Here is a 26,579-nt window from a genome sequence, read left to right on the forward strand (position 1 = left end):
AACTACAGTACATGTACACTGAACAACAATATAAAACGCACCATGTAAAGTGTTGGTCCCATGTTTCATGAGCTGAAATAAAAGATCCCAGAAATGTTCCATATGCACAAAAAGCTTATTTTTCTAAAAATGTTGTGCACAAATTTATTTACATCCCTGTTAGTGAGCATTTCTCCTTTGCCAAGATAATCCATCCACCTGACAGGTGTGGCATATATTGAGACCTTGTGCTGGGGACAATAAAGGCCACTCTAACATGTGCAGTTTTGTGACACAACACAATGCCACAGATGTCTCAAGTTTTGAGGGAGCGTGGAATTGGCATGCTGACTACAGGAATGTCCACCAGAGCTGTTGCCAGATAATTTAATGTTCATTTCTCTACCGTAAGCCACCTCCAACATCGTTTTAGAGAATTTGGCAGTACGTCCAACCTGCCTCACAAACGCAGACCACGTGTATCAACACCAGCCCAGGACCTCCACATCCGGCTTCTTCACCCTGCGAAATCGTCTGATACCAGCCACCTAGAAAGCTCAGGAGTATTTCTGTCTGTTGTAAAGCCCTCCCAGGCCCACCCAAGGCAGTGCCCCTGCCCAGTAGTGAAATCCATAGATTAGGGCCTAATTTATTTATTTCAATTGACTGATTTCCTAATATGAACTGTAACTCAGTAAAATTGTTGATATTGTTTCCTTTATATTTCTTATTCAGTATAGTTCAACTAGTCATTTAATTACATTTTGCAGTAGCTTTGTGGTATGCCTAGTTGAACTAAATTAAAATTGTGGTAGTATTTTCAGTAGTTAATTACTACTACTGGAACTACACACTACTTTTTTTTTGCTAAAATAACAGGAAATATGGGTAAAAAAAATAGGCAAGATGTATTTCATAGAGGTATTTAGATCAGATAAATGAGGGTCAACTTCAAACCTCTTTTAAATCGTCATCTCTTTATTCTGCTTTTTATTCACAACACAGTAATTTTTACACTTTAAACCAAACAGTATCATAACAGCATAATAGTGCTAGAGATGTCTTCAACTATTTAAAACCGTTTATTCTTGCACACTGCTGTAACTGAAGACCAGTTATGTCCAGTAACAGGGGTGCAACATGTGGAAATGGAGTGCACTCTAAACTAACTGCCAAGGTGTGTTTCCTGGCAGGCCAGTCCCAGTCAACTCCTTTCATTGGGTCATAAGGGTCAGGAAAGGCAAAAATACACATTTGGATCATGTTCCAGTTCAATCTTCAACTAGGTTTGAGATCTGTATAGAAGGGAGATAAAATACATAAAATCAACTATAATGTACATTTTTCAAGGTCAACATGAACAACAGTTAGATTTGCAATTGTGTATAAATGCTGTTGATCCAGAATGTCAAAAACTCCACCCGATGCAATGCACAGGGTTCTTTGTTCCGTCTTAAAATGGCAGTTGGACAAGAACAACAGCGCAGAGGCAAAAAGACACTGAACAGACATGTTTATGCGCAACATTGTTCGCACTAAAATAGCTTAATTTTCATCACATTTTCTATATCTTTCATAGTTCTACAACATTACCTGACACAGAGTCCATCAAGATATTAAACTTTTGGTTCTCCTGCGTTTAAGTTCACTGTTTTGATATTTTTCAGCAATTTTTCTCTCGTGTCCAGCAGGGATATGGCGATTGGTGTTCAGTCCGATTTCTCTCTTGGTTCTACCTTTTCCACCAGCGTGACATGAATATTCGGCTAAATTGTAGTAATCGTATTGGTCGTAGTGTGCTTCTTCGAAAAAAGCAAATCTTTCGATGTCTGTTGCCATAATTTTAGGAGAGGCAAATATTACTAGTGCAGTACTCTAATGAAGTCTATCAGCCGTGCAAAAGCTTGAAGTAAACAGATGATGTCACTCACTGTTTATATTCCTAACGTCACATGATCAAGAGACGACTCTGATTGGCCCGTGTCAAGATCCCTTCGTTTTACAAGGCGGTGTTCTCCTTGTTTTCTTCTTCTTCGCAGGGCAGCAAAGCCACTACACACAATCAGGGTTGGGGAGGTTACTTTCTAAATGTAATCCGTTACAGTTACGAGTTACTTGTCCACATTGTAATCAGTAATGCAACTTTTGGATTACCCATACTCAGTAATGCAAACTGTTTACATTCATTTACTTTTACATTACTTTCCCCTTAAGAGGCATTATAAGAAGACACAAATGTATGTTTCCAATTGAACGACAACTATTGCAGGATAAAACAATGTTAAAGTTTACATAGCTGGCCATTATATGGATGTTACATTTTACTTTATGGGTTGGTTATGTATAGGCTTCTTCTAACCCATCGCTTTCTACTACATATAATAACACGATTAAATTATATCTTTACGTTAAAAACCAAAGTCTTTCAGAATTCCAGTCATTCCAATCTTCAAGAATATTGTTTTACCTGAGCAAAACCCTAAAACTAAGGACTCATTAGTCAGCCCTACTCTGTTGTTTATGATTTTGTTGTCATGGACGACTGATTAGGCTTATTGATTCGAGTTAAAAAAAATAAATGCTGCGCTCATGGAACGGCATGCTGTGAGCACCACGGAAAAGTGTTATTTACATGTGAAAAATGAATGCCATATGCTGCATTTGCTATAGGCCCATTGCTTACCTTTTAGTTGGAGACACTTTGATATCTTGATAATATGCAGCTGTTTAAAGGACAAATCTAGGCATTAAACAAAAACAAAAACGCGGATGCCCCGCCTCTGTTTTGGTAAAAAGATGAGGGATGGGCCTGGAGAATTGTAACCACTCTCAGATTATGAGACAGAGCAACTGGACTGACCATCCATGATATCAAAATGATTGTTTTAACCATGTTATGAGGCTATACAGTGTTTGTTTACATTTACAATGTTTACAAAAATTGGAGGAAAACAAGCTTATATTTTGGGTTCTCATGGAGTGTGACAGTTGAACTAAGCTCATGAGGCATTTAAAAGTTATATTCTTCAAGAATGCTGATAATATACAAGTACCAGTCAAAAGTTTGGACACACCTACTCATTCCAGGGGTTTTCTTTATTTTTACTATTTTATTTAATCTTTATTTAACTAGAATAATAGTGAAGACATAAAAGCTATGAAATCATGTAGTAACCAAAAAAGTGTTAAACAAATCAAAATATATTTTATATTTGAGATTCTTCAAAGTAGCCACCCTTTTCCTTGATCACAGCTTTGTACAGTCTTGGCATTCTCTCAACCAGCTTCATGAGGTAGTCACCTGGAATGCATTTCAATTAACAGGTGTGCCTTGTTAAAAGTTAATTTGTGGAATTTATTTCCTTCTTAATAATTTTGAGCCAATCAATTGTGTTGTGACAAGGTAGGGGTGGTATACAGAAGATAGCCCTATTTGGTAAAAGACCAAGTCCATATTATGGCAAGAACAGCTCAAATAAGCAAAGAGAAATGACAGACCATCACTACTTTAAGACTTGAAGGTCAGTCAATGTGGAAAATGTCAAGAACTTTTAAAGTTTCTTCAAGTGCAGTCGCAAAAACCATCAAGCTCTATGATGAAACTGGCTCTCATGTGGACAGCCACAGGAAAGGAAGACCCAGAGTTACCTCTGCTACCCTGAATGCCGGGTCGCCACTGCAACTCCCTATACCCAGATACATGCAGTTGACTTGTAAATCTATCATGACGACACAGTATTACATATGTCTGTTGGCTGTAGACTGCAAACTGGGCAGTGCGAGTACAATCTAGACATGTCCGGTAAACATATGATACTGTCCACTTTCACATTCCATGTGTATTGTATTTGCAAGACATTTTGGGATGGCAGGTAGCCTAGTGGTAAGAGTGTTGGGTCAGTTGATCAAAATGTTTCTAAATCAAATTACTGAGCTGACAAAGTTTTTTAAAAAAAGGAAAAAAAAGAGTAATTCTGCCCCTGAACAAGGCAGTTAATCCACTGATCCTGGGCCGTCATTGTAAATAAGAATTTGTTCTTAACTGACTTGCCTAGTTAAATAAAATTCTACTTCACTGTTGGAGCTAATAACAAGCTTTTCGCTGCACCTGCAAATCTGTGGACGTGAGCAATACACTTTGATTTGATTTGTAGAGAGACAAACTCCTATGTTTAACTCAGTACATGTTTCATTAGAAATGATCTCAAACTCTTAATATCTAACAGTACACGATTGAGACACTAAGAGGCAGTATGACCCCACTGGCAAAAAAACAAACATTTTAAAGCTGCCACTCTTGCTCAGGGGCATGAGGGGATTGCCATACATGTTCCTTGAATTTATTTATTTATTTTTGTAATATATTAGATTGGTCTCAGAGTGCAAGGACATAGGGAGCTTCAACTCTTAGATAGAGGTATAGTTGTAATTTTTTTAAAATCATAGTCCAGAACTAAGTCTAGCTGACCAGCAATGTGATAAATACAAGTCAGACTGTTACAGGTAGGGTATGGAAACATTTTTGATGCAAACGTTTATATCTACACAAACATATTTTCTGTATTGGCATTTGGCAGGCCATTGTAATGTAGACGAGGGGTGGCGAGACGGTGACACTTTGGTGACACGCCCCTGCCCTGGTGGTGTGGCACGTTCTGACGCTTTTCCACGTCGCAGTTCTCGTTGTCGCCAATGGTAAGCGGTTGCGTGTACGACTCGAGCAAGGCCGGAGAAAGATGGCGGCGCCCGTCCTGAGAGTGTCCACCCCTCGATGGGAAAGAATAGCCAGGCTCCTTGTTTGCGTCTTGGGTATATTGTTGTCCTTATACGCCTTTCACGTGGAAACGGAAAAGTCTAGAGACACGAATTATCGGGCCATGTGCGACGTGAGCAATTCTATCAGCTGTTCAAAAGTCTTCACCTCCAGGTAATTTGAATTCACCAGCGGTGCTCTGAATGAGACCGGGTGGTTTTGTGGCATTGTGGGAACGGCTGAGCGAGCTGAACTGTCAAATATATATATTAATATATATATGTTTTCTTCCGCATACTCTTCTTTAGTACACTTTACAATTTATGTAAAACAAAAAATGCAATGGTTTTCACCCCCCCCCCAAAAAAACGTACAAAAGTTACAATCTGATGCTTGCTTACTGTTGATAAGAAACTTAGGCTGGTATGTTTGACTGTTAGAGGCTGGTGTAACGTTAGTTGTTTAGCCAAATTGCTAAAGCTACGCTACTTATCCACCAGCCAGCAACTAACGCTAGCTAGCTACTAACTGCCTGTTTGTTTGCTAAGATGCCAGGAGGTGGTGTTTTCTTTAATTTGCATGGATGCACATGTTACACATTTTTGTTCTTTTAAACTTCTTAACACGTATTGCTTTCATTAGATTGATACATTAGCCAACTAGCTAGCGAATTACGGCGCCACCGCCGGCAGCAAACTAACATTGGCTAAGGTTAGTCACTAAGCTAGTCCAGCTAACTGGACGAGATCGGCGTAACCATCCAGCCAGTTTTATGTAGCTTGTATAAACGTGTGAATCAGCTGTCTAATCTAACGTGTAACCTATGAACTAAATTGGTTGAGAACCTCAAGCACCTTTTTTCCAATATCTAAAACTGATTTAACTAGAAATTGTAGGCTACATTTGTATAGGACCATTAACTATATATCAAATATTATTTTTTCCCCCTCCGATTTCTGTCCTCGTTGAGAAGAGTTGAATTGTCAGCTGTAATATGTCAATGACAATATGAACAACCTGTTCCTCAGATTAGGAAATGCAAATGTTTATATTGACAAAGCTGAAGTCACATGACCTGTTGGATTTCATCCGCTAGTTCACTTGCCATGTGATCTTGGGGTAGCCACCATGATTATATGACATGCATGCTCCTGTTTTGGTGTTTAATGTGGACAGGCAATGTCAGGTCCCTGTGTGGGTTGGGTTGGGGGGGGGGGGGGGGTACAGTGAAGAGATTTTTCAGATATAATGCTGGAGTCAATGAGAACAACATGTTCTCATGAACAACATGAGAAGACCTTCAGTTTCTCAACCACACTCTGCCTGCCAAAGGCCATCATGATGATGCATTGAATAACACCCAACCTAAACCTGTTAATTTATAGTGGCAAAATATACAGTATTTTTGTCTCGAGGGAGAGCTTTTTTTTTTTTTTTATATATATAGCAGAAAGAGAAAAGAGACTGGATGCTTTTGGTCTGTGTGGCACGTCTGTGAACTAAATAGATGAACCCTATAGGAAAGGAGGCCTATATCATTTTCCATGTAGCATAAAACTGTTAGTCCAGAACTGTTATAAATACTAAAATATATTCGCCCCAATAACCTTGGTTAGCATTCTTGGAAAAAATCATTATAATGACTTCTTTAGAAGTCAGTGGCTTGGTCATAGAGGTCTTTTTACGAGTCAGTGTAACTGTCATGACATTTTCCCATGGGATTTGAAAGGCATGGTATCCATATTCCAAGTGGTTCACACCAGACCAGGCAGCTGGACTTTTCCATGATTTGTATAGGCCTTTTCAACTGTCCTTCTCCATGGTTGTATACAGTGCATTTGAAAAGTATTCAGACCCCTGGACTTTTTTTCCCCCACATTTTGTTATGTTACAGCCTTATTCTAAAAAATGGATTCAATTCATATTTTCCCTCATCAATCTACACACACTACCCCGTAATGACATCACACTACCCCGTAATGACATCACACTACCCCGTAATGACATCGCACTACCCCGTAATGACAAAGAGAAAACAGATTTCTAGACAATTTTGGATGTATAAACATTTATAAAAAAAGAGATACCTTATTTACTTAAGTATTCAGACCCTTTGCTATGAGACTCAAAATGTAGCTCAGGTGCATCCTGTTTCCATTGATCATCCTTGAAATGTTTCTACAACTTGATTGGAGTCCACCTGTGGTAAATTCAATTGTCGGTAAAAGGCACATGACAGTTCGCTTGGAGTTTGCCAAAATGCACCTAAAGGACTCTCAGACCATGAGAAACAAGATTCTCTGGTCTGATTAACTCTTTGCCCTGAATGTCACGCGTCACGTCTGAAGGACACCTGGCACCGTCCCTACGGTGAAGCATGGTGGTGGCAGCATCATGCTGTGGGTATGTTTTTCAGCAGCAGGGACTGAGAGACTAGTCTGGAGGGAAAGATGAATGGAGCAAAGTACAGAGATCATTGATGAAAACCTGCTCCGGGGTGCTCAGGACAACAGACTGGGGTGAAGGTTCACCTTCCAACAGGACAACGATCCTAAGCACACAGCCAAGACAATGCACAAGTGGCTTCGGGACAAGTTTCTGAATGTCCTTGAGTGGCCTAGCCAGACTCCGGACTTGAACCCAATCAAACATCTCTGGAGGAACCTGAAAATAGTTGTACAGCGACGCTCCCCATCCAACTTGACAGAGCTTGAGAGGATCTGCAGAAAATAATGGAAGAAACTCCCCAAATACTGCTTTGCCAAGCTTGTAGCGTCATAGCCAAGAAGACTCTGTAATCGCTACCACGTGTGCTTCAACAAAGTACTTAGTAAAGGGTCTGAATACTAATCTAAATGTGATATTTAAGTTGTATTTTTAATAAATGTGCACAAAAAAAAAATCCTGTTTTTGCTTTGTCATTATGGGGTGTAGGTTGTTTTTTCCCCATCATCAATGTAATCCATTTTTAGAATAAGGCTGTAACGTAACAAAATGTGGAAAAAGTCAAGGGGTCTGAATGGTGTCCGAATGCACTGTATAGACATGTTCAACCTAACCACACTGCCTGACAGTCAGTTCTAGCCTTGTCAGCTGGCCTTCTCCATGGCTGTGCAGGCCTTGTCAGCTGGCCTTCTCCATGGCTGTGCAGGCATTGTCAGCTGGCCTTCTCCATGGCTGTGCAGGCCTTGTCAGCTGGCCTTCTCCATGGCTGTGCAGGCCTTGTCAGCTGGCCCTCTCCATGGCTGTGCAGGCCTTGTCAGCTGGCCTTCTCCATGGCTGTGCAGGCCTTGTCAGCTGGCCCTCTCCATGGCTGTGCAGGCCTTGTCAGCTGGCCCTCTCCATGGCTGTGCAGGCCTTGTCAGCTGGCCCTCTCCATGGCTGTGCAGGCCTTGTCAGCTGGCCCTCTCCATGGCTGTGCAGGCCTTGTCAGCTGGCCCTCTCCATGGCTGAGCAGGCCTTGTCAGCTGGCCTTCTCCATGGCTGTGCAGGCCTTGTCAGCTGGCCCTCTCCATGGCTGTGTAGGTCTACCTACGGAGGCAACCCCAATAAAGCATGATGACAAACTGAAAAACAAAACGTAAGTGCTGTGAGCTGGTGACGCTCTGGCCATAGGTTGTCCAAATAAACATACATTAATATATCTGTATTATTCTTTGCTGTTGACATTCAGAAACACTGGTTGAATTGGAGCTGGTAGGACAGACACGGTTATAAAAAACCTTATATTTAACTAGGTAAGACAGTTAAGAACATTCTTATTTACAATAACCCGGCCAAACCCTGACGACTCTGGGCCAATTGTGCTCCGCCCTATGGGATTCCCAATCACGGCCGGTTGTGATACAGCCTGGAATCGAACCAGGATCTGTAGTGACGCCGCTAGCACTGAGATGCAGTGCCTTGGACTGCTGCGCCACTCGGGAGACCCTGGAGCTGGTAGGAAAGACATGGGTCACATCTCTCTTGTTTTACTGTTACAGGGATGTTGACATTGGCTGTTACAGACCTCTTGATGAGCTATTGGGTAAAAGTGCAGTTTATGCTGTAGTGATTGCTGTTTTATCTTGTAAAATTTGTGTGCATTTCGGTCTCCCGAGTAGTGCAGTAGTGTAAGGCACTGAATCGCAGTGCTAGATGCGTTGCTACAGACCTGGGTTTATTCCCTGGCTGTGCCGCAACCGGCCATGGCCGAGAGTCCCATAGGACGGCTCACAATTGGTCCAGCATCGCCCGGTTTAGGGGAGGGTTTGGCCTGCGGGTCTTTAGCAACTCCTTGTGGTGGGTCGGGTGCCTGCAGGCTGACACATGTTGCCAGTTAAATTATGTTTCCTCTGACACGTTGGTGCGTCTGGCTTCCTGGTTAAGCTGGCAGTTGTTAAGGAGCGATGTTAGGCGGGTCATGCTTTGGCCCACGCATGACTCCACCTTCGCCTCTCCTGAACCCTTTGGGGGAGTTGCAGCGATGAGACGATCGAAAATTGGGGAGGCGGTGAGGGGAGGCGGTGCAGGGAGGGGAGGGGAGGGGAGGAGGTGTGGGGGGGGCGGGGAGGGGAGGCGGGAGGGGAGGGGAGGGGAGATGTGTAATCAGGACCGGTGGTTGTTGCGTCGCTCAGGACTTCCAAAGTACTTGGTTGTCTTGCTTCTGAGGCCTCTGGAGGTTCCACTAACTAAGGAAACAGTGGTTCCACTAACTAAGGAAACAGTGGTTCCACTAACTAAGGAAACAGTGGTTCCACTAACTAAGGAAACAGTGGTTCCACTAACTAAGGAAACAGTGGTTCCACTAACTAAGGAAACAGTGGTTCCACTAACTAAGGAAACAGTGGTTCCACTAACTAAGGAAACAGTGGTTCCACTAACTAAGGAAACAGTGGTTCAGTGAAAGCCTGCTTTTACTTTTATGGTTGTAACTTGTAAATGACACTGTTTTGGCTACCTCATTTACAAGTTACAACCATAAAGAGTATAACTTAGTATTGTAGAGCCGTTAACTTTATGGCTGTAACTTATAAATGACACCATTTAGGCTACCTAGTTATCTATCACCTTATCAGAATCGAGCCCGATAATAGCTTGATCTTCTCGGACATTGCCATTGGTGGACATTGCCATTGGTGGACATTGCCATTGGTGGACATTGCCATTGGTGGACATTGCCATTGGTGGACATTGCCATTGGTGGACATTGCCATTGGTGGACATTGCCATTAGTGTACATTGCCATTGGTGGACATTGCCATTGGTGGACATTGCCATTAGTGTACATTGCCATTGGTGGACATTGCCATTGGTGGACATTGCCATTGGTGGACATTGCCATTGGTGGACATTGCCATTGGTGGACATTGCCATTGGTGGACATTGCCATTAGTGTACATTGCCATTTGTATTTCAGGTTAATTAAATGTATTTGTCAATTTATCCTTGCAAATCATCAACATCACGATTACCAACAAATGTCCATTTCTTTCTTCCAATTCCTCTCAATGTGTGTAGGTGGGGTCGAGGATTTGGACTGTTGGGCTCGATCTTCGGAAACGACAGTGCAATGAACCAGCCAAACAGTGTCTACGGAATTGTATTTTATGTCTTTCAACTGTTACTAGGTAAGACTTTGGTTTTTCCACTGCCACAGGCACATGCTATTCAACGTATGGGTAGATGTTAGGTGGCAACCCAGTTTTTTTCTGGATCAAAAGAGGGCTTAGGTGGTGGGTGTGTCTGGGGGGGGCGCGGTCATCAGTGAGGCTTAATTTCAGAACATTTTAGAGGCCCCCACTTGACGGTGTAGAGACATTTTAGCATTTTTTAAGACAATTTCCGGCTATTCTACAAAGCAGAGAACATTTTTTGCAGTTTTAAAGCAAATATCATATGACTATGCATTTTGCCATGGCTAATACTGTGTTCTTTTGCTCAAACATAACAATTTATATACTGCTAAATTCATTATTTTTGGAATTTTCAATTCTCCTAATTTTTATTTAGGTGACTGTTAGTTCTCAAAGATTATATATAAAAAAAAATATAAAAAAAAAAAAAAAAAAAAAAATATATATATATATATATATATATATATATATATATATATATATATATATATATATATATATATATATATATATATATATATATATATATATATATATATATATATATATATATATAAAAAATCTATTCTACATACTGTTTTTAGTTGTGTGATGTTTACACTGAAAACAGTTTTATCCAGAAAATTAATTAGTTTGGATTTAGGCGAACCGAGAGAAAAAAACAGCATAGGCGGCCCGCCAAAGTATAACAATGGCAGAAAACACCCTGCAAGCCTCCTTGATAGTCACTTGGTGCTATTTGTGCTGACACACATCTGTCAGGCACCCTCTCAGTCTTTACCATATCTGACTGCCCCCTGGCTCAGATGAGGCCTGACTGCCCCCTGGCTCAGATGATGATGCCTGAGGCCTGACTAGCCCCTGGTTCAGATGGTGATGCCTGAGGCCTGACTAGCTCCTGGTTCAGATGGTGATGCCTGAGGACTGACTAGCCCCTGGTTCAGATGGTGATCCCTGGTTCATATGGTGATGCCTGAGGACTGACTGGCCCCTGGTTCAGATGGTGATGCCTGCGGACTGACTAGCCCCTGGTTCAGATGGTGATGCCTGAGGACTGACTAGCCCCTGGCTCAGATGGTGATGCCTGAGGACTGACTAGCCCCTGGCTCAGATGGTGATGCCTGAGGACTGACTAGCCCCTGGTTCAGATGGTGATCCCTGGCTCAGATGGTGATGCCTGAGGACTGACTAGCCCCTGGTTCAGATGAGGCTAAAGTATACTAGAGGAGTGAAACTTAATGCGTCCCGTCATTGTGTCCTCTCTATTGTGTGTTCACTGTGTATATCATTTTAATTAGAAGTCAAAGGCATTTGGATGCATGCACAATACACTGCTCAAAAAAATAAAGGGAACACTTAAACAACACAATGTAACTCCAAGTCAATCACACTTCTGTGAAATCAAACTGTCCACTTAGGAAGCAACACTGATTGACAATAAATGTCACATGCTGTTGTGCAAATGGAATAGACAACAGGTGGAAATTATAGGCAATTAGCAAGACACCCCCAATAAAGGAGTGGTTCTGCAGGTGGTGACCAGACCACTTCTCAGTTCCTATGCTTCCTGGCTGATGTTTTGGTCACTTTTGAATGCTGGCAGTGCTTTCACTCTAGTGGTAGCATGAGACGGAGTCTACAACCCACACAAGTGGCTCAGGTAGTGCAGCTCATCCAGCTGCTAAGGTGACCAGTGAGCTGAGATAAGGCGGGGCTTTACCTAGCAAATACTTTTATAGATGACCTGGAGCCAGTGGGTTTGGAGACGAATATGAAGCGAGGACCAGCCAACGAGAGCATACAGGTCGCAGTGGTGGATAGTACAGTTGAAGTCATTAAAACTAGTTTTTCAACCACTCCACTAATTTCTTGTTAACAAACTATAGTTCCAACAATTTTTTACAGACAGATAATTTCACTTATAATTCATTGTATCACAATTCCAGTGGGTCAAAAGTTTACATACACTAGGTTGACTGTGCCTTTAAACAGCTTGGAAAATTCCAGAAAATGATGTCATGGCTTTAGAAGCTTCTGATAGGCTAATTTACATAATTTCAGTCAATTGGAGGTGTACCTGTGGATGTATTTCAAGGCATAACTTCAAACTCAGTGCCTCTGCTTGACATCATGGGAAAATCAAAAGAAATCAGCCAAGACCTCAGAAAAAAATTGTAGACCTCCACAAGTCTGGTTCATTCTTGGGAGCAATTTCCAAATGCCTGAAGGTACCATGTTCATCTGTACAAACAATAGTGCGCAAGTGTAAACACCATGGGACCACGCAGCTGTCATACTGCTCAGGAAGGAGACGCGTTCTGTCTCCTAGAGATGAACGTAGTTTGGTGTGAAAAGTGCAAATCAATCCCAGAATAACAGCAAAGGACATTGTGAAGATGCTGGAGGAAACAGGTACAAAAGTATCTATATCCACAGTAAAACGAGTCCTAACCTCGTTTTAAGCATAACCTGAAAGGCCGCCCATCAAGGAAGAAGCCACTGCTCCAAAACCGCCATAAAAAAAGCCAGACTACGGTTTGCAACTGCACATGTGGACAAGGATGGTACTTTTTGGAGAAATCTCCTCTGGTCTGATGAAACAAAAATATAACAGTTTGGCCATAATGACCATCATTATGTTTGGAGGAAAAAGGGGGGGGGGGCTTGCAAGCCAAAGAACACCATCCCAACCGTGAAGCACGGGGGTGGCAGCATCATGTTGTAGGGGTGCTTTGCTGCAGGAGGGACTGGTGCACTTCACAAAATAGATGGCATCGTGAAGCAGGAAAATTATGTGGATATATTGAAGCAACATGTCAAGACATCGGTCAGGAAGTTAAGGCTTTGTTGCAAAGGGGTCTTCCAAATAGACAATGACCCCAAGCATACTTCCAAAGTTGTGGCAAAATGGCTTAAGGACAACAAAGTCAAGGTATTGGAGTGGCCATCACAAAGCCCTGACCTCAATCCTATAGAAAATGTCTGGGCAGAACTGAAAAAAACATGTGCGAGCAAGGATTTCTACGAACCTGACTCAGTTAAGCCAGCTTTGTCAGGAGGAATGGGCCAAAATTCACCCAACTTGTTGTGGGAAGCTTGTGGAAACTACCCAAAACATTTGACCCAAGTTAAACAATGTAAAGGCAATGCTACCAAATACTAATTGACTGTTTGTAAACTTCTGACCCACTGGGAATGTGAAACCAATAAAAGCTGAAATCATTCTCTCTACTATTATTCTGACATTTCACATTCTTAAAATAAAGTGTGGATCCCAACTGACCTAAGACAGGGAGTTTTTACTAGGATTAAATGTCAGTGATTGAGAAACTGAGTTTAAATGTATTTGGCTACGGTGCATGTAAACTTCCGACTTGAACTGTAAATGGGGCTTTGGTGACAAAATGGATGGCACTGTGATAGACTACAGCCAATTTGCCGAGTAGAGTGTTGGAGGCTTTTTTGTAAATGACATCGCCGAAGTCAAGGATCGGTAGGATATTCAGTTTTACGAGGGTATGTTTGGCAGCATGAGTGAAGGATGCTTTGTTGCGAAATAGTAAGCCGATTCTAGTTTTAATTTTGGATTGGAAATGCTTCATGTGAGTCTGGAAGGAGAGTTTACAGTCTAACCAGACACCTTGGTATTTGTAGTTGTTCACATATTCTAAGTCAGAACCGGGCGGGCAGGTGTGGGCAGTGATCGGTCGAAGAACATGCATTTAGTTTTACCTGCATTTAAGAGCAGTTGGAGGCCACGGAAGGAGTGTTGTATGGCATTGAAGCTTGTCTGGAGGGTTGTTAACACAGTGTCCAAAGAAGGGCCAGAAGTATACAGAATGGTGTCGTCTGCGTAGAGGTGGATCAGAGAATCACCAGCAGCAAGAGCGACATCACTGATGTATACAGAGAAAAGAGTCGGCCCGAGAATTGAACCCTGTGGCACCCCCATAGAGACTGCCAGAGGTCCGGACAACAAGCCCTCCGATTTGACACACTGAACTCTGTCTGAGAAGTAGTTGGTGAACCTCGCGAGGCAGTCATTTGAGAAACCAAGGCTCTTGAGTCTGCCAATAAGATTGCGGTAATTAAGAATAAAGTGATTGACAGAGTCGAAGTCTTGGCCAGGTCGATTTAAGACGGCTGCACAGTATTGTCTTTTGTCGATGGCGGTTATGATATCGTTTAGGACCTTGAGGTGCACCCATGACCAGCTCGGAAACCAGATTGCATAGTGGAGAAGGTACGGTGGGATTCGAAATGGTCGGTGATCTGTTTTGTTAACTTGGCTTTCGAATAGTTTCGAAAGGCAGGGTAGGCTAGATATAGGTCTGTAACAGTTTGGGTCGAGAGTGTCTTCCCCCTTTGAAGAGGGGGATGACCGCGTCAGCTTTCCAATCTTTAGGGATCTCAGACGATACGAGAGGTTGAACAGGCTAGTAATAGGGGTTGCAACAATTGCGGCGGATAATTTTAGAAAGCGAGGGTCCAGATTGTCTAGCCCAGCTGATTTGTAGGGGTTCAGATTTTGCAGCTCTTTCAGAACATCAGCTATCTGGATTTGGGTGAAGGAGAAATGGGGGAGGCTTGGGCAAGTTGCTGTGGGGGGTGCAGAGCTGTTGACCGGGGTAGCCAGGTGGAAAGCATGGCCAGCCGTAGAAAAATGCTTATTGAAATTCTCAATTGTCCTAGATTTATCGGTGGTGACAGTGTTTCCTAGCCTCAGTGCAGTGGGCAGCTGGGAGGAAGTGCTCTTATTCCCCATGGACTTTACAGTGTCCCAGAACCTTTTGAGGTTTGTGCTACAGGATGCAAATTTCTGTTAGGTAAGCAAAAGCTAGCTTTTTCAAACTGCCTGTGTATATTAGTTCCTAACTTCCCTTTAAAGTTGCATATCGCTGGGGCTATTAGATGCTAATGTAGTACACCACAGGATGTTTTTGTGCTGGTCGAGGGCAGTCAGGTCTGGAGTGAACCACGGGCTATATCTGTTCCTGGTTCTACATTTTTTTGAATGGGGCATGCTTATTTAAGAAGGGGAGGAAAGCACTTTTAACCCCTCTGGGATATGTGGGGCGGTAGCGTCCCACCTGGCCAACATCCAGTGAAAATGTAGAGCGCCAAATTCAAATAAATTACTATAAAAATTCAACTTTGATGAAATCACACATTCAATATACCAAATGAAAGCTACACTTGTTGTGAATCCAGCCAACATGTCAGATTTCAAAAATGCTTTACGGCGAAAGCAAACGATGCCATTATCTGAGGAAAGCACCCCAGTAAACAAAAAGAGAAAAAAGCCTATTTCAACCCTGCAGGCGTGTCACAAAATGCAGAAATAAAAATATAATTCATGCCTTACCTTTGATAAGCTTCTTCTGTTGGCACTCCAATATGTCCCATAAACATCACAAATGTTGCTTTTGTTCGATTAATTCCGTTGATATACATGTCCATTTATTTGGCGCGTTTGATCCAGAAAAACACTGGTTCCAACTTGCGCAACGTGACCACAAAATATCTCAAAAGTTACCTGTAAGCATTGTCCAAACATTTCAAACTACTTTTGTAATCCAACTTTAGGTATTTTTTAACGTAAATAATTGATCAAATTGAAGATGGGATATACTGTGTTCAATACCGGAGGAAAACAAAGTGGAGTGTGCTGTCAGGTCACACGCCTCTAACAAAGAGTACACTAGACTCGAGCCTCATTCTGAACAGTGTTATTTATTCATTTTTCAAAGGAAAAACCTCAACCAATTCCTAAAGACTGTTGACATCCAGTGGAATTGATAGGAACTGCAGGAAAGTCGATTAGAAATCTGGATTCCCAATGAAAGCCACCCCCCCAAAAAATAATAATAATTTCTGAACGGTTTGTCCTCGGTTTCGCCTGCCAAATAAGTTCTGTTATACTCACAGACATGATTCAAACAGTTGTACAAACTTCAGTGTTTTCTATCCAAATCTACTAATAATATGCATATCTTAGCTTCTGGGTCTGAGTAACAGGCCGTTTACTTTGGACACGCTTTTCATCCGGACGTGAAAATACTGCCCCCAGGCCCAAAGAAGTTAAAGAATAACCAGGCATCCTCTACTGACGGAATGAGGTCAATATCCTTCCAGGGTACCCGGGCCAGGTCGAGTAGAAAGGCCTGCTCGCTGAATTGTTTTCGGGAGCGTTTGACAGTGATGAGGGGTGGTCGTTTGACCGCAGACCCATTACGGACGCAGGCAATGAGGCAGTGATCGCTGAGATCCTGGTTGAAGACAGCAGAGGTGTATTTAGAGGGCTGGTTGGTCAGGATGATATCTATGAGGGTGCCCGTGTTTACGGATTTGGGGTTGTACCTGGTGGGTTCCTTGATAATTTGTGTGAGATTGAGGGATCTAGCTTAGATTGTAGAATGGCCGGGGTGTTAAGCATGTCCCAGTTTCGGTCACCTAATAGTACAAACTCTGAAGATAAATGGGGGGCAATTAATTCACATATGGTGTCCAGGGCACAGCTGAGGGCTGAGGGGGGTCTATAACAAGCGGCAACAGTGAGAGACTTATTTCTGTAGAACTCAAACTGTTGGGGCACAGACCTGGATAGCAGGACAGAACTCTGCAGGCTATCTCTGCAGTAGATTGCAACTCCACCCCCTTTGGCAGTGTTATCTTGGCGGAAAATGTTGTAGTTGGGGATGGAAATTTTCTAAGACAAATACACACGTCCTACTGCTAGGCTATCTTGGATAGACAAGGTTAGAGCGTTGGACTAGTAACTGGAAGGTTGCAAGATCGAATCCCAGAGGTGACAAGGTAAAAATCTGTTGTTCTGCCCCTGAACAAGGCAGTTAACCCGCTGTTCTTAGGCCGTCATTGAAAATAAGAACTTGTTCTTAACTGACTTGCCTAGTTAAAGAAAGGTAAAAATAAATACATTTAAATGTTGGTGTCATTCAAGTAGTAGATAGTCCAGCATGGGTTAATGTTGTTTAGGAAAAGCTTTCCCCAGAGTCCCTCTAAGGGCCCTGTGTTAAATCATACCGTTCACTCCTCTGACTGGCTGATGTCCTTGTGGCAGGTTGGAGGTTTTGCTGACTGCAATCTAGAGCCACAATCATTAAAACATTTATTTTTTCTGCATATCTAAGCATACTTCTTTAACTGTCTGTATCCTCCAGGCGGATGTTTTTAAAAAAAAAATAAACTATGCTTCTCTGCTAAAATATTAAAAGGAATGCGAGTCTTATTCAGTACATTTAATAATTTGTTTATTTAAAAAAAAAAGTATATTAACCTTGCCAGCACGCATTCCAGCAAATCAAGTTAGATAAGCAAGCTACTCTAACACGATTGATAGCTTGAAATGGATTCTTGGTAGGTAGGTTCCAAACCTCATAACTAATTGGGCCAGCTAAACCCAACTTCATAAAATTGCTAGGTGGCTACCAGTGTTACAGAGAAACAACAACAAAACAAATCAAATCAAACCAATCACATCTGAGCACGTGCCCCCTGTTGGCATGACGCTCTGCGGACTGACCTATGGGCCCTGGGGCCTGCTGACTGACCATTTTCCCCCCTATATTAATTTAGCAGTGGAGGGCAGCCACTCCAAAAAAATATTTAAAAAATTGCATTTTTGGGGTGGTAAAATGTTTTCAGAGTAAAGTTAAGTGACCAAAACCAGATATAAAGTATGTAGAAAATATACTGAACTCATATATTTAATATTAGATAATCTTTTTAAGAACGTATAATCACCTAAATGAAAACAACTAGACAGTCGGGGAGAATCAAAAATGTAAAAAATGTCAACATGGGGGGGCCCCCCCTTATTTTTAAGTCACTCAGATAGCATAAGAACGTGACGTAAGCCATGGTGAAATGTGTACAATTGCAGGAAATCAGAATTACATTTTGTTCCTGTGTCCAGGAGGAGGTCCTTTAAAAACATTGGTCGTAGACCGCGCCATTGGCTACGCCCACTACCACGCTAACTTTGCCACCACTGCTGAAATAAATCATAGGACAAGCATTGACTGTACCTACGGGGCCTGGGGCCTACTGACTGTCTGGGCTACGTGGCCTACTGACTGTCTGGGCTACGTGGCCTACTGACTGTCTGGGCTACGGGGCCTACTGACTGACTGGGATACGGGGCCTACTGACTGACTGGGCTACGGGGCCTACTGACTGACTGGGCTACGGGGCCTACTGAGTGACTGGGCTACGGGGCCTACTGACTGACTGGGCTACGGGGCCTACTGACTGACTGGGCTACGGGGCCTACTGACTGACTGGGCTACGGGGCCTACTGACTGACTGGGCTACGGGGCTGACTGACTGACTGGGCTACGGGGCCTACTGACTGACTGGGCTACGGGGCCTACTGACTGACTGGGCTACGGGGCCTACTGACTGACTGGGCTACGGGGCCTACTGACTGACTGGGCTACGGGGCCTACTGACTGACTGGGCTACGGGGCCTACTGACTGTCTGGGCTATGGGGCCTGGGGCCTACTGACTGTCTGGGCTATGGGGCCTGGGGCCTACTGACTGTCTGGGCTACGGGGTCTACTGACTGACTGGGCTGCGGGGCCGACTGACTGACTGGGCTGCGGGGCCGACTGACTGACTGGGCTACGGGGCCGACTGACTGACTGGGCAACGGGACTGACTGACTGGGCAACGGGGCCGACTGACTGACTGGGCTACGGGGCCGACTGACTGACTGGGCTACGGGGCCGACTGACTGACTGGGCTACGGGGCCGACTGACTGACTGGGCTACGGGGCCGACTGACTGACTGGGCTACGGGGCCGACTGACTGACTGGGCTACGGGGCCGACTGACTGACTGGGCTACGGGGCCGACTGACTGACTGGGCTACGGGGCCGACTGACTGACTGGGCTACGGGGCCGACTGACTGACTGGGCTACGGGGCCGACTGACTGACTGGGCTACGGGGCCGACTGACTGACTGGGCTACGGGGCCGACTGACTGACTGGGCTACGGGGCCGACTGACTGACTGGGCTACGGGGCCGACTGACTGACTGGGCTACGGGGCCGACTGACTGACTGGGCTACGGGGCCGACTGACTGACTGTGCTGCGGGGCCGACTGACTGACTGGGCTACGGGGCCGACTGACTGACTGGGCTACGGGGCCGACTGACTGACTGTGCTGCGGGGCCGACTGACTGACTGGGCTACGGGGCCGACTGACTGACTGGGCTACAGGCCCTGCTTAGCCACCTGGTGCTGCCTCAGAACTAGAGGCCCTTTAACCCAGGTTACTACACAGGCTTATTTTGACTAACACAGCAGTGGTGAGTGGAACTGACGGTCAGTGTGGTTAGGTTGAACATGTCTATATAAACAACATGGTATGTGGACACCCCTTCAAGTTAGTGGGTTCGGCTATTTCAGCAACACCTGTTACTGACATGTGTATAACATCAAGCATACAAGCATGCAATCTCCATAGACAAACATTGGCAGTAGAATGGCCCGCACCGAAGAGCTCAGTGACTTTCAACGTGGCACTGTCATAGTCAGTTCGTCAAATTTCTGCCCAGCTAGAGCTGACCCGGTCGACTGTAAGTTGAGTCCGGAATGCTGATTGGTTTAAACCCCATTCCGGTGTCTATACCACAAATTGCTACAGGCTAAATCTGACGTTAAAATGCCTATTTACTCTGTTCCAGCTGACTGCACAATCCACTGTCTCATCAGCCCAGCCGGGCAATTTATACACTTGAGCTCCACTATAAAAAATAATCTAGACATGATCTAACATTTCATTTTCAACTGCAGATTTGTATAAACCTTCCTGTCTGTCTCTCTGATATTTGCAACATTGTTTCAATATTATAATTCAATCGCCTGCTGTCACATAGTAATGAACATGTCGGGAAGAGACAGGCTGTGTTTCTCAGCCAGTCGAAATCATGAATCGGCTGTCATTATTTTTATGGATATATACAAAAAAAATTAACTTGAAAAAAAAAAGTAAAACGAAATGCAGCCTTTTCAGCTTCAGTTTGAAGTTAGCTGTGTTAGCTGTGTTGTTGGCTAGCTCCTCTGAACAATGGTGTCCTGATGAGAGAGAGCACATGTTCTATGCCAGGTGAAATTGCGCCTCATTAGCTCATTGTTATGGATGTATCCAAATAAATGTCACTAGAAAACCGCTTTACGTAAATGCAGCTAGTTTGCTGTTATTCTGGCTGCCCTTTATGACGTCACTGTAAGTTAGCCATAGTGGATGTGTCGCTGAGTTCCAAACGGCACCATGTTCCCTATATAGTTCCCTATATACTGCCCTTTATGACGTCACTGTAAGTTAGCCATAGTGGATGTGTCGCTGAGTTCCAAACGGCACCATGTTCCCTATATAGTTCCCTATATACTGCCCTTTATGACATCACTGTAAGTTAGCCATAGTGGATGTGTCGCTGAGTTCCAAACGGCACCATGTTCCCTATATAGTTCCCTATATAGTGCCCTTTATGACATCACTGTAAGTTAGCCATAGTGGATGTGTCGCTGAGTTCCAAACGGCACCATGTTCCCTATATAGTGTATTACTTTTGACCAGATACCCAAGACATGCACTACATCGGGAATAGGACCCCCCCCGTTACGTTCAACAGCTGGGTAGTCAGATTTCAAGGTCAGAAAGACGGCCAGGTGTCCAATCTCTTTCTTTTTATATTTATAATCGTCAAGCATGAGTAAGCAAATGGATAAATATGTCAGTTAAGTGCTAAGTCTTAACGCTGACTGGTTATCATACAAGGTCACCAGAAGAAGGCACGGACTTATTCCTCCCTGATTCAAGTGCAAGGTCCAGGCGTTTTGTGAACAATTTATCCAATATGTCTTTTCCACATAGTAGTGTTTGTCATAGTGATTTATGTTTCTTCACTGCTAGCCTCGCACAGCACATCTTACTTGTACACCTTAGTAGCCTAAACACTGTTCTCTCTGTGTGTGTGTCTCGCTCTCGCTCTCTCTCTCGGGTTACAGGAATCACCGTGAGTGCGATGGCTGCCCTGATCCTCATGGCGACGTCCATCCTGTCGGTGATGGGCTCTCTCTACCTCGGCTACATCCTCTACTTTGTCCTCGAGGACTTCTGCATTATCTGCGTCACCACATATGCACTTAGCTTCATTCTCTTTATGCTCAACTACAAGCGCCTGGTTTACTTGAACGAGGCCTGGAAGCAGCAGCTGCCGGTCAAACAGGACTAAGATGAGGGGGGTGGGGTGGGGGGGGGGGGGGGGAGTTAAACAAATTCCGTGAACTCTTGAACAGAACATTTTGACTTGCCACCAGGAGACCTTGCTTCCAAAACATTGTTTATTATGCTGTGTGTTTTATATATATATAAAGAAACAGGATGACTAGTCTGGGCCAGACATCTCTCAAGTTCATTGTTGCATAAATGGAAGGATTTTCAAACGGGGTTGGGCGGGGGATTCTCTTCGTTTCTCATTTTCGTTTTTATTTTTTTATTTATACCCTCACACATAATAAACAAGCAGGAAAGCAAAGGTAGAATCCCAGTTCACTTCACTGTGAAAGATGAGAGGACAGGACATCCTTCTTGAACAAAAAAGGACCAGAACATAGAAGGAAAATTGGGACTTCTAAAAGGTGTATACTTGAAAATCGATAAGAAGGTCCTGTTCCTGACCGGCTCCGGAGCCTAGCTGCAACGTCACTACAACCTCAGCGGAACTGAATAATGGGTCAGAATACCAAATGCATGATCGTGGAGATTTATAATCGTACAGTTGGCAGCATAGCTAGGATAACATGAGAGCCAAACCGGTTAGCATCCTACAGCATACAGAATAGTTTGTTTTGTTTTTTTTTCTCTCAATGTTTACACTTTACAGCAGGTTTTTGTTTGTGTCTTTGATAGTACCACTAATATTAAACATGGGAGACTGTGAGCAACTGTGTGGAAATCAGTCAGAATTGTATTTTTTTTAATAATTTTTTTTTGATTCTGTAAATAGCTGCTGAGAAATTTTCCAGGTTAGATTGTGATTTAGTGTTGACATAGACTAAGTTAAAAAATAATAATAAAAAACATGTTTCGAAAGAAATCACAAAATAAGAAAAAGAAAAAATAAGAAAAAAAAAAGTCAAGTTGTCATCTGGGTGAATTAACTCCGTCTGAAGACGTTTTTGCAGTCGGTGTGCCACGTCTTAACTTCCTGTAACCCCAAGCCAGGCATGCTGCATAGACTTGCGTGGATTCATGTGTTCACTAATCAGTTTCTTTCTCAGAAGTCTTTCATTAACTCACCGAGGTCACAAAGCAGATATGATATGTGCACTCTCAAGAGTCTTCAGAGCAGGGTTGTGTTCATTAGGCAACGCAACGTTTTCATAACGTTTTGCACTGGAAAATGAAAATGTGCGTTTCTTATAGACTGGTTAGCTGACGTCACGAAAACAATGCACTTGCTTCAATGGGGCAGAAGGCAGCGTGGTGGTGTGATTCTGGATGGCCAGATACAATGACATGAAGCTACCATGAGGGGAATCGTAGGTGGCTTGTTTCAGTTGGTTTAACCAACGACTGTAACAATGTACTTATGTTTTCAATAAACAATGACGACAATATAGTTTGTGTTAACAAACAACCCCGTCAGTTTTGTTGCTAAACAACCAACCCGTCTATTGTCCAGGTAGTACCCCGTTTCAGTTTATTATTTTCTTTCTTATCTGGTGCCTAATGTACATGACCCTAGTTAATTTATTCTCTGCCAAGATGAAGTCTTTGCTCTCCGTGAACTTCCCTGTCTTGTCGTTATGTGTAAAAAGCATTCCTGGACACACACTACTGTACCACTGGGGGGTCCATGTAGACTTATGTGCCTGAAAGAGAAGTGAATTCCCTTTATTTGGTTGGGTGGAGGGGTATATGTAAATGAGACGTGAATTCCCTTTATTGGTTGGGTGGAGGGGTATATGTAAATGAGACGTGAATTCCCTTTATTGGTTGGAGGGGTATATGTAAATGAGACGTGCATTCCCTTTATTGGTTGGAGGGGTATATGTAAATGAGACGTGAATTTCCTTTATTGGTTGGAGGGGTATATGTAAATGAGACGTGAATTCCCTTTATTGGTTGGAGGGGTATATGTAAATGAGACGTGCATTCCCTTTATTGGTTGGAGGGGTATATGTAAATGAGACGTGCATTCCCTTTATTGGGTGGAGGGGTATATGTAAATGAGACGTGAATTTCCTTTATTGGGTGGAGGGGTATGTGTAAATGTTTCACTTATTTTTTTCCTCATTGTCTCACCATTGTTACAAACCCATTGCTTTTTTTGTTTTGTATTTACTAAATTGTATACTTAAGGCCATTGGTGTCTCCCTCACCCCTTGTGTATAGCGCAATGATACGGTAGCACAGGCTGCCAAACAGTGATCGTCTGTCAGCTCAAGGGTGGCAGTAGTAGGCCAGCCATTCAGTTAGGCATGTTTGTAGGTTAAGGTTGTCGATTATTTTTTTTTTAAGTAGTAAGGTTCAGTCTCTCTCTGTGGAACAACAGCACTGTAGCTACAGTTTTTTGGGGAAGGAAACCTCTCAGTATTGGCCAAAGTGTGTGATACAACCCAAGGCAGTTGGATCATCGCGAAGCAGAATAGCCGACAGATCATGTTGAAGCCCTTCAAACCTGATGTGTAAGTTACTATTCACATTCATGGACAGTGGAACATCCCTTGGCTCACGTTGAACAATCTCGTTGATACTGTTTTAGATGGGCACTCAACATTGTCACATTTCTTTTTTTACACCAGTTGGCAATTTCCTAATAAAGGAGCCATTGTTTCCGTATGGCCGAGGTCTAAACAAAGATGGCTGATGACGCAAATGACTGCTTCCTGTTAAACCATGCTAGGTCATCAGTTGTACACGCATGATGGAATATGAGGTACTTATGGGTTACACATGGTTTGCATTGTAACTCACTCACTAGCGCTGCACAAGGTATTTGACACAAGAATATTGGTATTGCCTGTTGCATCCGAATTTTAGCAGTGGAACACCTGAGGTCTTTGGGACGAGATGCCATTTTGTGCATGATGACAAGGTCTAAACCTCCAACTCCCAGAGTTTGACTTACAGTCTGGTTGTACACTATAGACTTTGCTAAGGGGTTACTCACAGAGCCCATGTTGGCAGCATTCATATAGGTCCTAATGTTGGAGCAACAAACTTAAACAGGTGTAATAATAGTTCCAGAGATGTATGGGTGGAGTGTTTGGCTTTAAGTCACACACGTCAAAAGTCCTTAAAAGAAGCTTGCTGAATGTGTTCCTATCGCTAACCTGCTGGATAAGGAGTCAACACATTTTAAAAATGTTTTGATTTTATTCAAGTCAAATTAGAAGATAAAACACGTATTAATCAACAGAAATACAGATAAATGTATAATGCAGCCCTCGACTCATTTTAATCCGCGTGTCCTGTTCAGAAAGTGATTCTAAAAATGTCCCTAGATTTAGAACCATGAGTCATGTTCACCTGCATTAACAAATGCCTTCTGTTGGATCACTGGGCCTTTTCACAGTTAAAAGAGACACAGTAAAATAAAGTCTGGTGACTGTGATTGGCTCTCTTGCTTGCCTTTCTAAACATGTATTTCTGATCATTGGACCCTCCCCCCACAGCACTCTGTAGATCGCCTGGGTGCCAGTCTGTTTCTGCCGTCTTGCCAACTTTGAAAGGAAATGTCATGGCTCGGCAAGAGCACTAACTGATCAGAGACCAGGGGTGTAAACATGCAGATTCTTTTGCTAAGTACTTTTTTTCAAAAAAACGTAAAGCGCAAACAAGTTTCTATTGGACAAATTCAGATAGATCCCTCCCCGTGTCGGTTACCATTTGGTTTCTGTAATGAATAAACCACGTGAGAGGTAAAAAAAAAAAATGACTCACCGAAAAGCCCTGTCTTGTATTTAAAACGGACAGTGTCTACTTTATTTTCAATAAATGTTCATCTTTAATTTCTGTCGTTAGAGGTCACTTGTTTCTGCTATAATTATTATTTTTTTTGTCTGAATTACAAGGGAAATCATTTGTATTTCTCCTTATTTTGTATGAATGGGCTCTCCATTGGTCACTACATCTTAGCTGTATAGACTTAACATTTCTGGGTTATTTCAGAACGAGGGATGTCCACGTGTCAGCATCAGTTTGTTTGTGGGAGGGAATACTGTAGGTTTGCTTCTGCATTTGACAAATACGTTGACAAATGCTGTATTTTCATACACGGGAAAAAAAAGTATTATGTGAATGGTAGGTTGAATGGGTACAGAGAAACGAATCGAATGAAATCCACTATTTGCTTTACCTTGTGAGAAAACTGTTCCGAAAGTTGACATTAACAGTGAACATTTTAAAATGGGGCTCATTGTCATGTGGAAATGGTCTACCATTAAAAAACATTCCATCTGAAGTGACCTTTGTGCCTCTTCTTGTAGCATCTCACTCTTTATTATTACACAAAATATGTAACTGAGAAACTCATTTCTCTTGCCTTCATTGCACGCAGTGTCAATGCAACAGTTTGGGCTGCCTAATTTGCCAGAATTGTACGTAATTATGACATGACATTGAAGGTTGTGCAATGTAACAGGAGTATTTAGACTTGTGGATGCCACCCGTTAGTGAAATACGGAACGGTTCCATATTTCACTGAAAGAATAAACGTTTTGTTTTCGAGATGATAGTTTCCGGATTTGACCATATTAATGACCAAAGGCTTGTATTTCTGTGTTTATTATAATTAAGATTTGATAGAGCAGTCTGACTGAACGATGGTAGGCACCAGCAGGCTCGTCACTCGCTCAAATGTCCCTCGCTCTGAGACTAGGAGTAGTTGTTCCCCTTGCCCTGCATGGGTAACGCTGCTTCGAGGGTGGCTGTTGTCGTTGTGTTCCTGGTTCGAGCCCAGGGAGGAGCGAGGAGAGGGACGGAAGCTATACTGTTACACTGGCAATAAAGTGCCTATAAGAACATCCAACAGTCAAAGGTTAATGAAATACAAATGCTATAGAGAGAAATAGTCCTATAATAACTACAAACTAAAACTTCTCACCTGGGAATATTGAAGACTCATGTTAAAAGGAACCACCAGCTTTCATATGTTCTCATGTTCTGAGCAAGGAACTGAAATGTTAGCTTTTTT

The 26,579-nt window shown here is 43.0% G+C and overlaps 1 protein-coding gene and 1 long non-coding RNA gene across 2 annotated transcripts; one reads left to right on the forward strand and one right to left on the reverse strand.

Moving 5' to 3' along the window:
- Positions 1-936: 936 nt before the first annotated feature.
- LOC110533295 lies at positions 937-2,047 on the reverse strand. Its single transcript, XR_002474940.2, has 2 exons — positions 1,573-2,047; positions 937-1,274 (listed from the first exon to the last, which is right to left on the reverse strand). It is a non-coding gene; the product is annotated as an uncharacterized LOC110533295 (long non-coding RNA).
- Positions 2,048-4,320: 2,273 nt separating this feature from the next.
- LOC118966696 (vitamin K epoxide reductase complex subunit 1-like protein 1) lies at positions 4,321-25,849 on the forward strand. The gene is made up of 3 exons (XM_036989577.1): positions 4,321-4,906; positions 10,232-10,341; positions 21,385-25,849. Exons 1-3 carry the CDS (start codon positions 4,716-4,718, stop codon positions 21,609-21,611), a joined length of 528 nt encoding a protein of 175 aa, XP_036845472.1. The 5' UTR covers positions 4,321-4,715; the 3' UTR covers positions 21,612-25,849.
- The last annotated feature ends 730 nt before the right edge of the window (positions 25,850-26,579 follow it).

Source organism: Oncorhynchus mykiss, chromosome 10, assembly GCF_013265735.2.
Source record: "Oncorhynchus mykiss isolate Arlee chromosome 10, USDA_OmykA_1.1, whole genome shotgun sequence".
In the NCBI taxonomy this organism is placed as follows: domain Eukaryota; kingdom Metazoa; phylum Chordata; class Actinopteri; order Salmoniformes; family Salmonidae; genus Oncorhynchus; species Oncorhynchus mykiss.

Coding starts and splice junctions, on each gene's coding strand:
- LOC118966696 (XM_036989577.1), top strand. CDS start 4,716: ATGGCGGCGCCCGTCCTGAGAGTGTCCACCCCTCGATGGGAAAGAATA. Junction 4,907..10,231: donor TCAAAAGTCTTCACCTCCAG/GTAATTTGAATT, acceptor CAATGTGTGTAG/GTGGGGTCGAGGATTTGGAC. Junction 10,342..21,384: donor TGTCTTTCAACTGTTACTAG/GTAAGACTTTGG, acceptor CTCGGGTTACAG/GAATCACCGTGAGTGCGATG.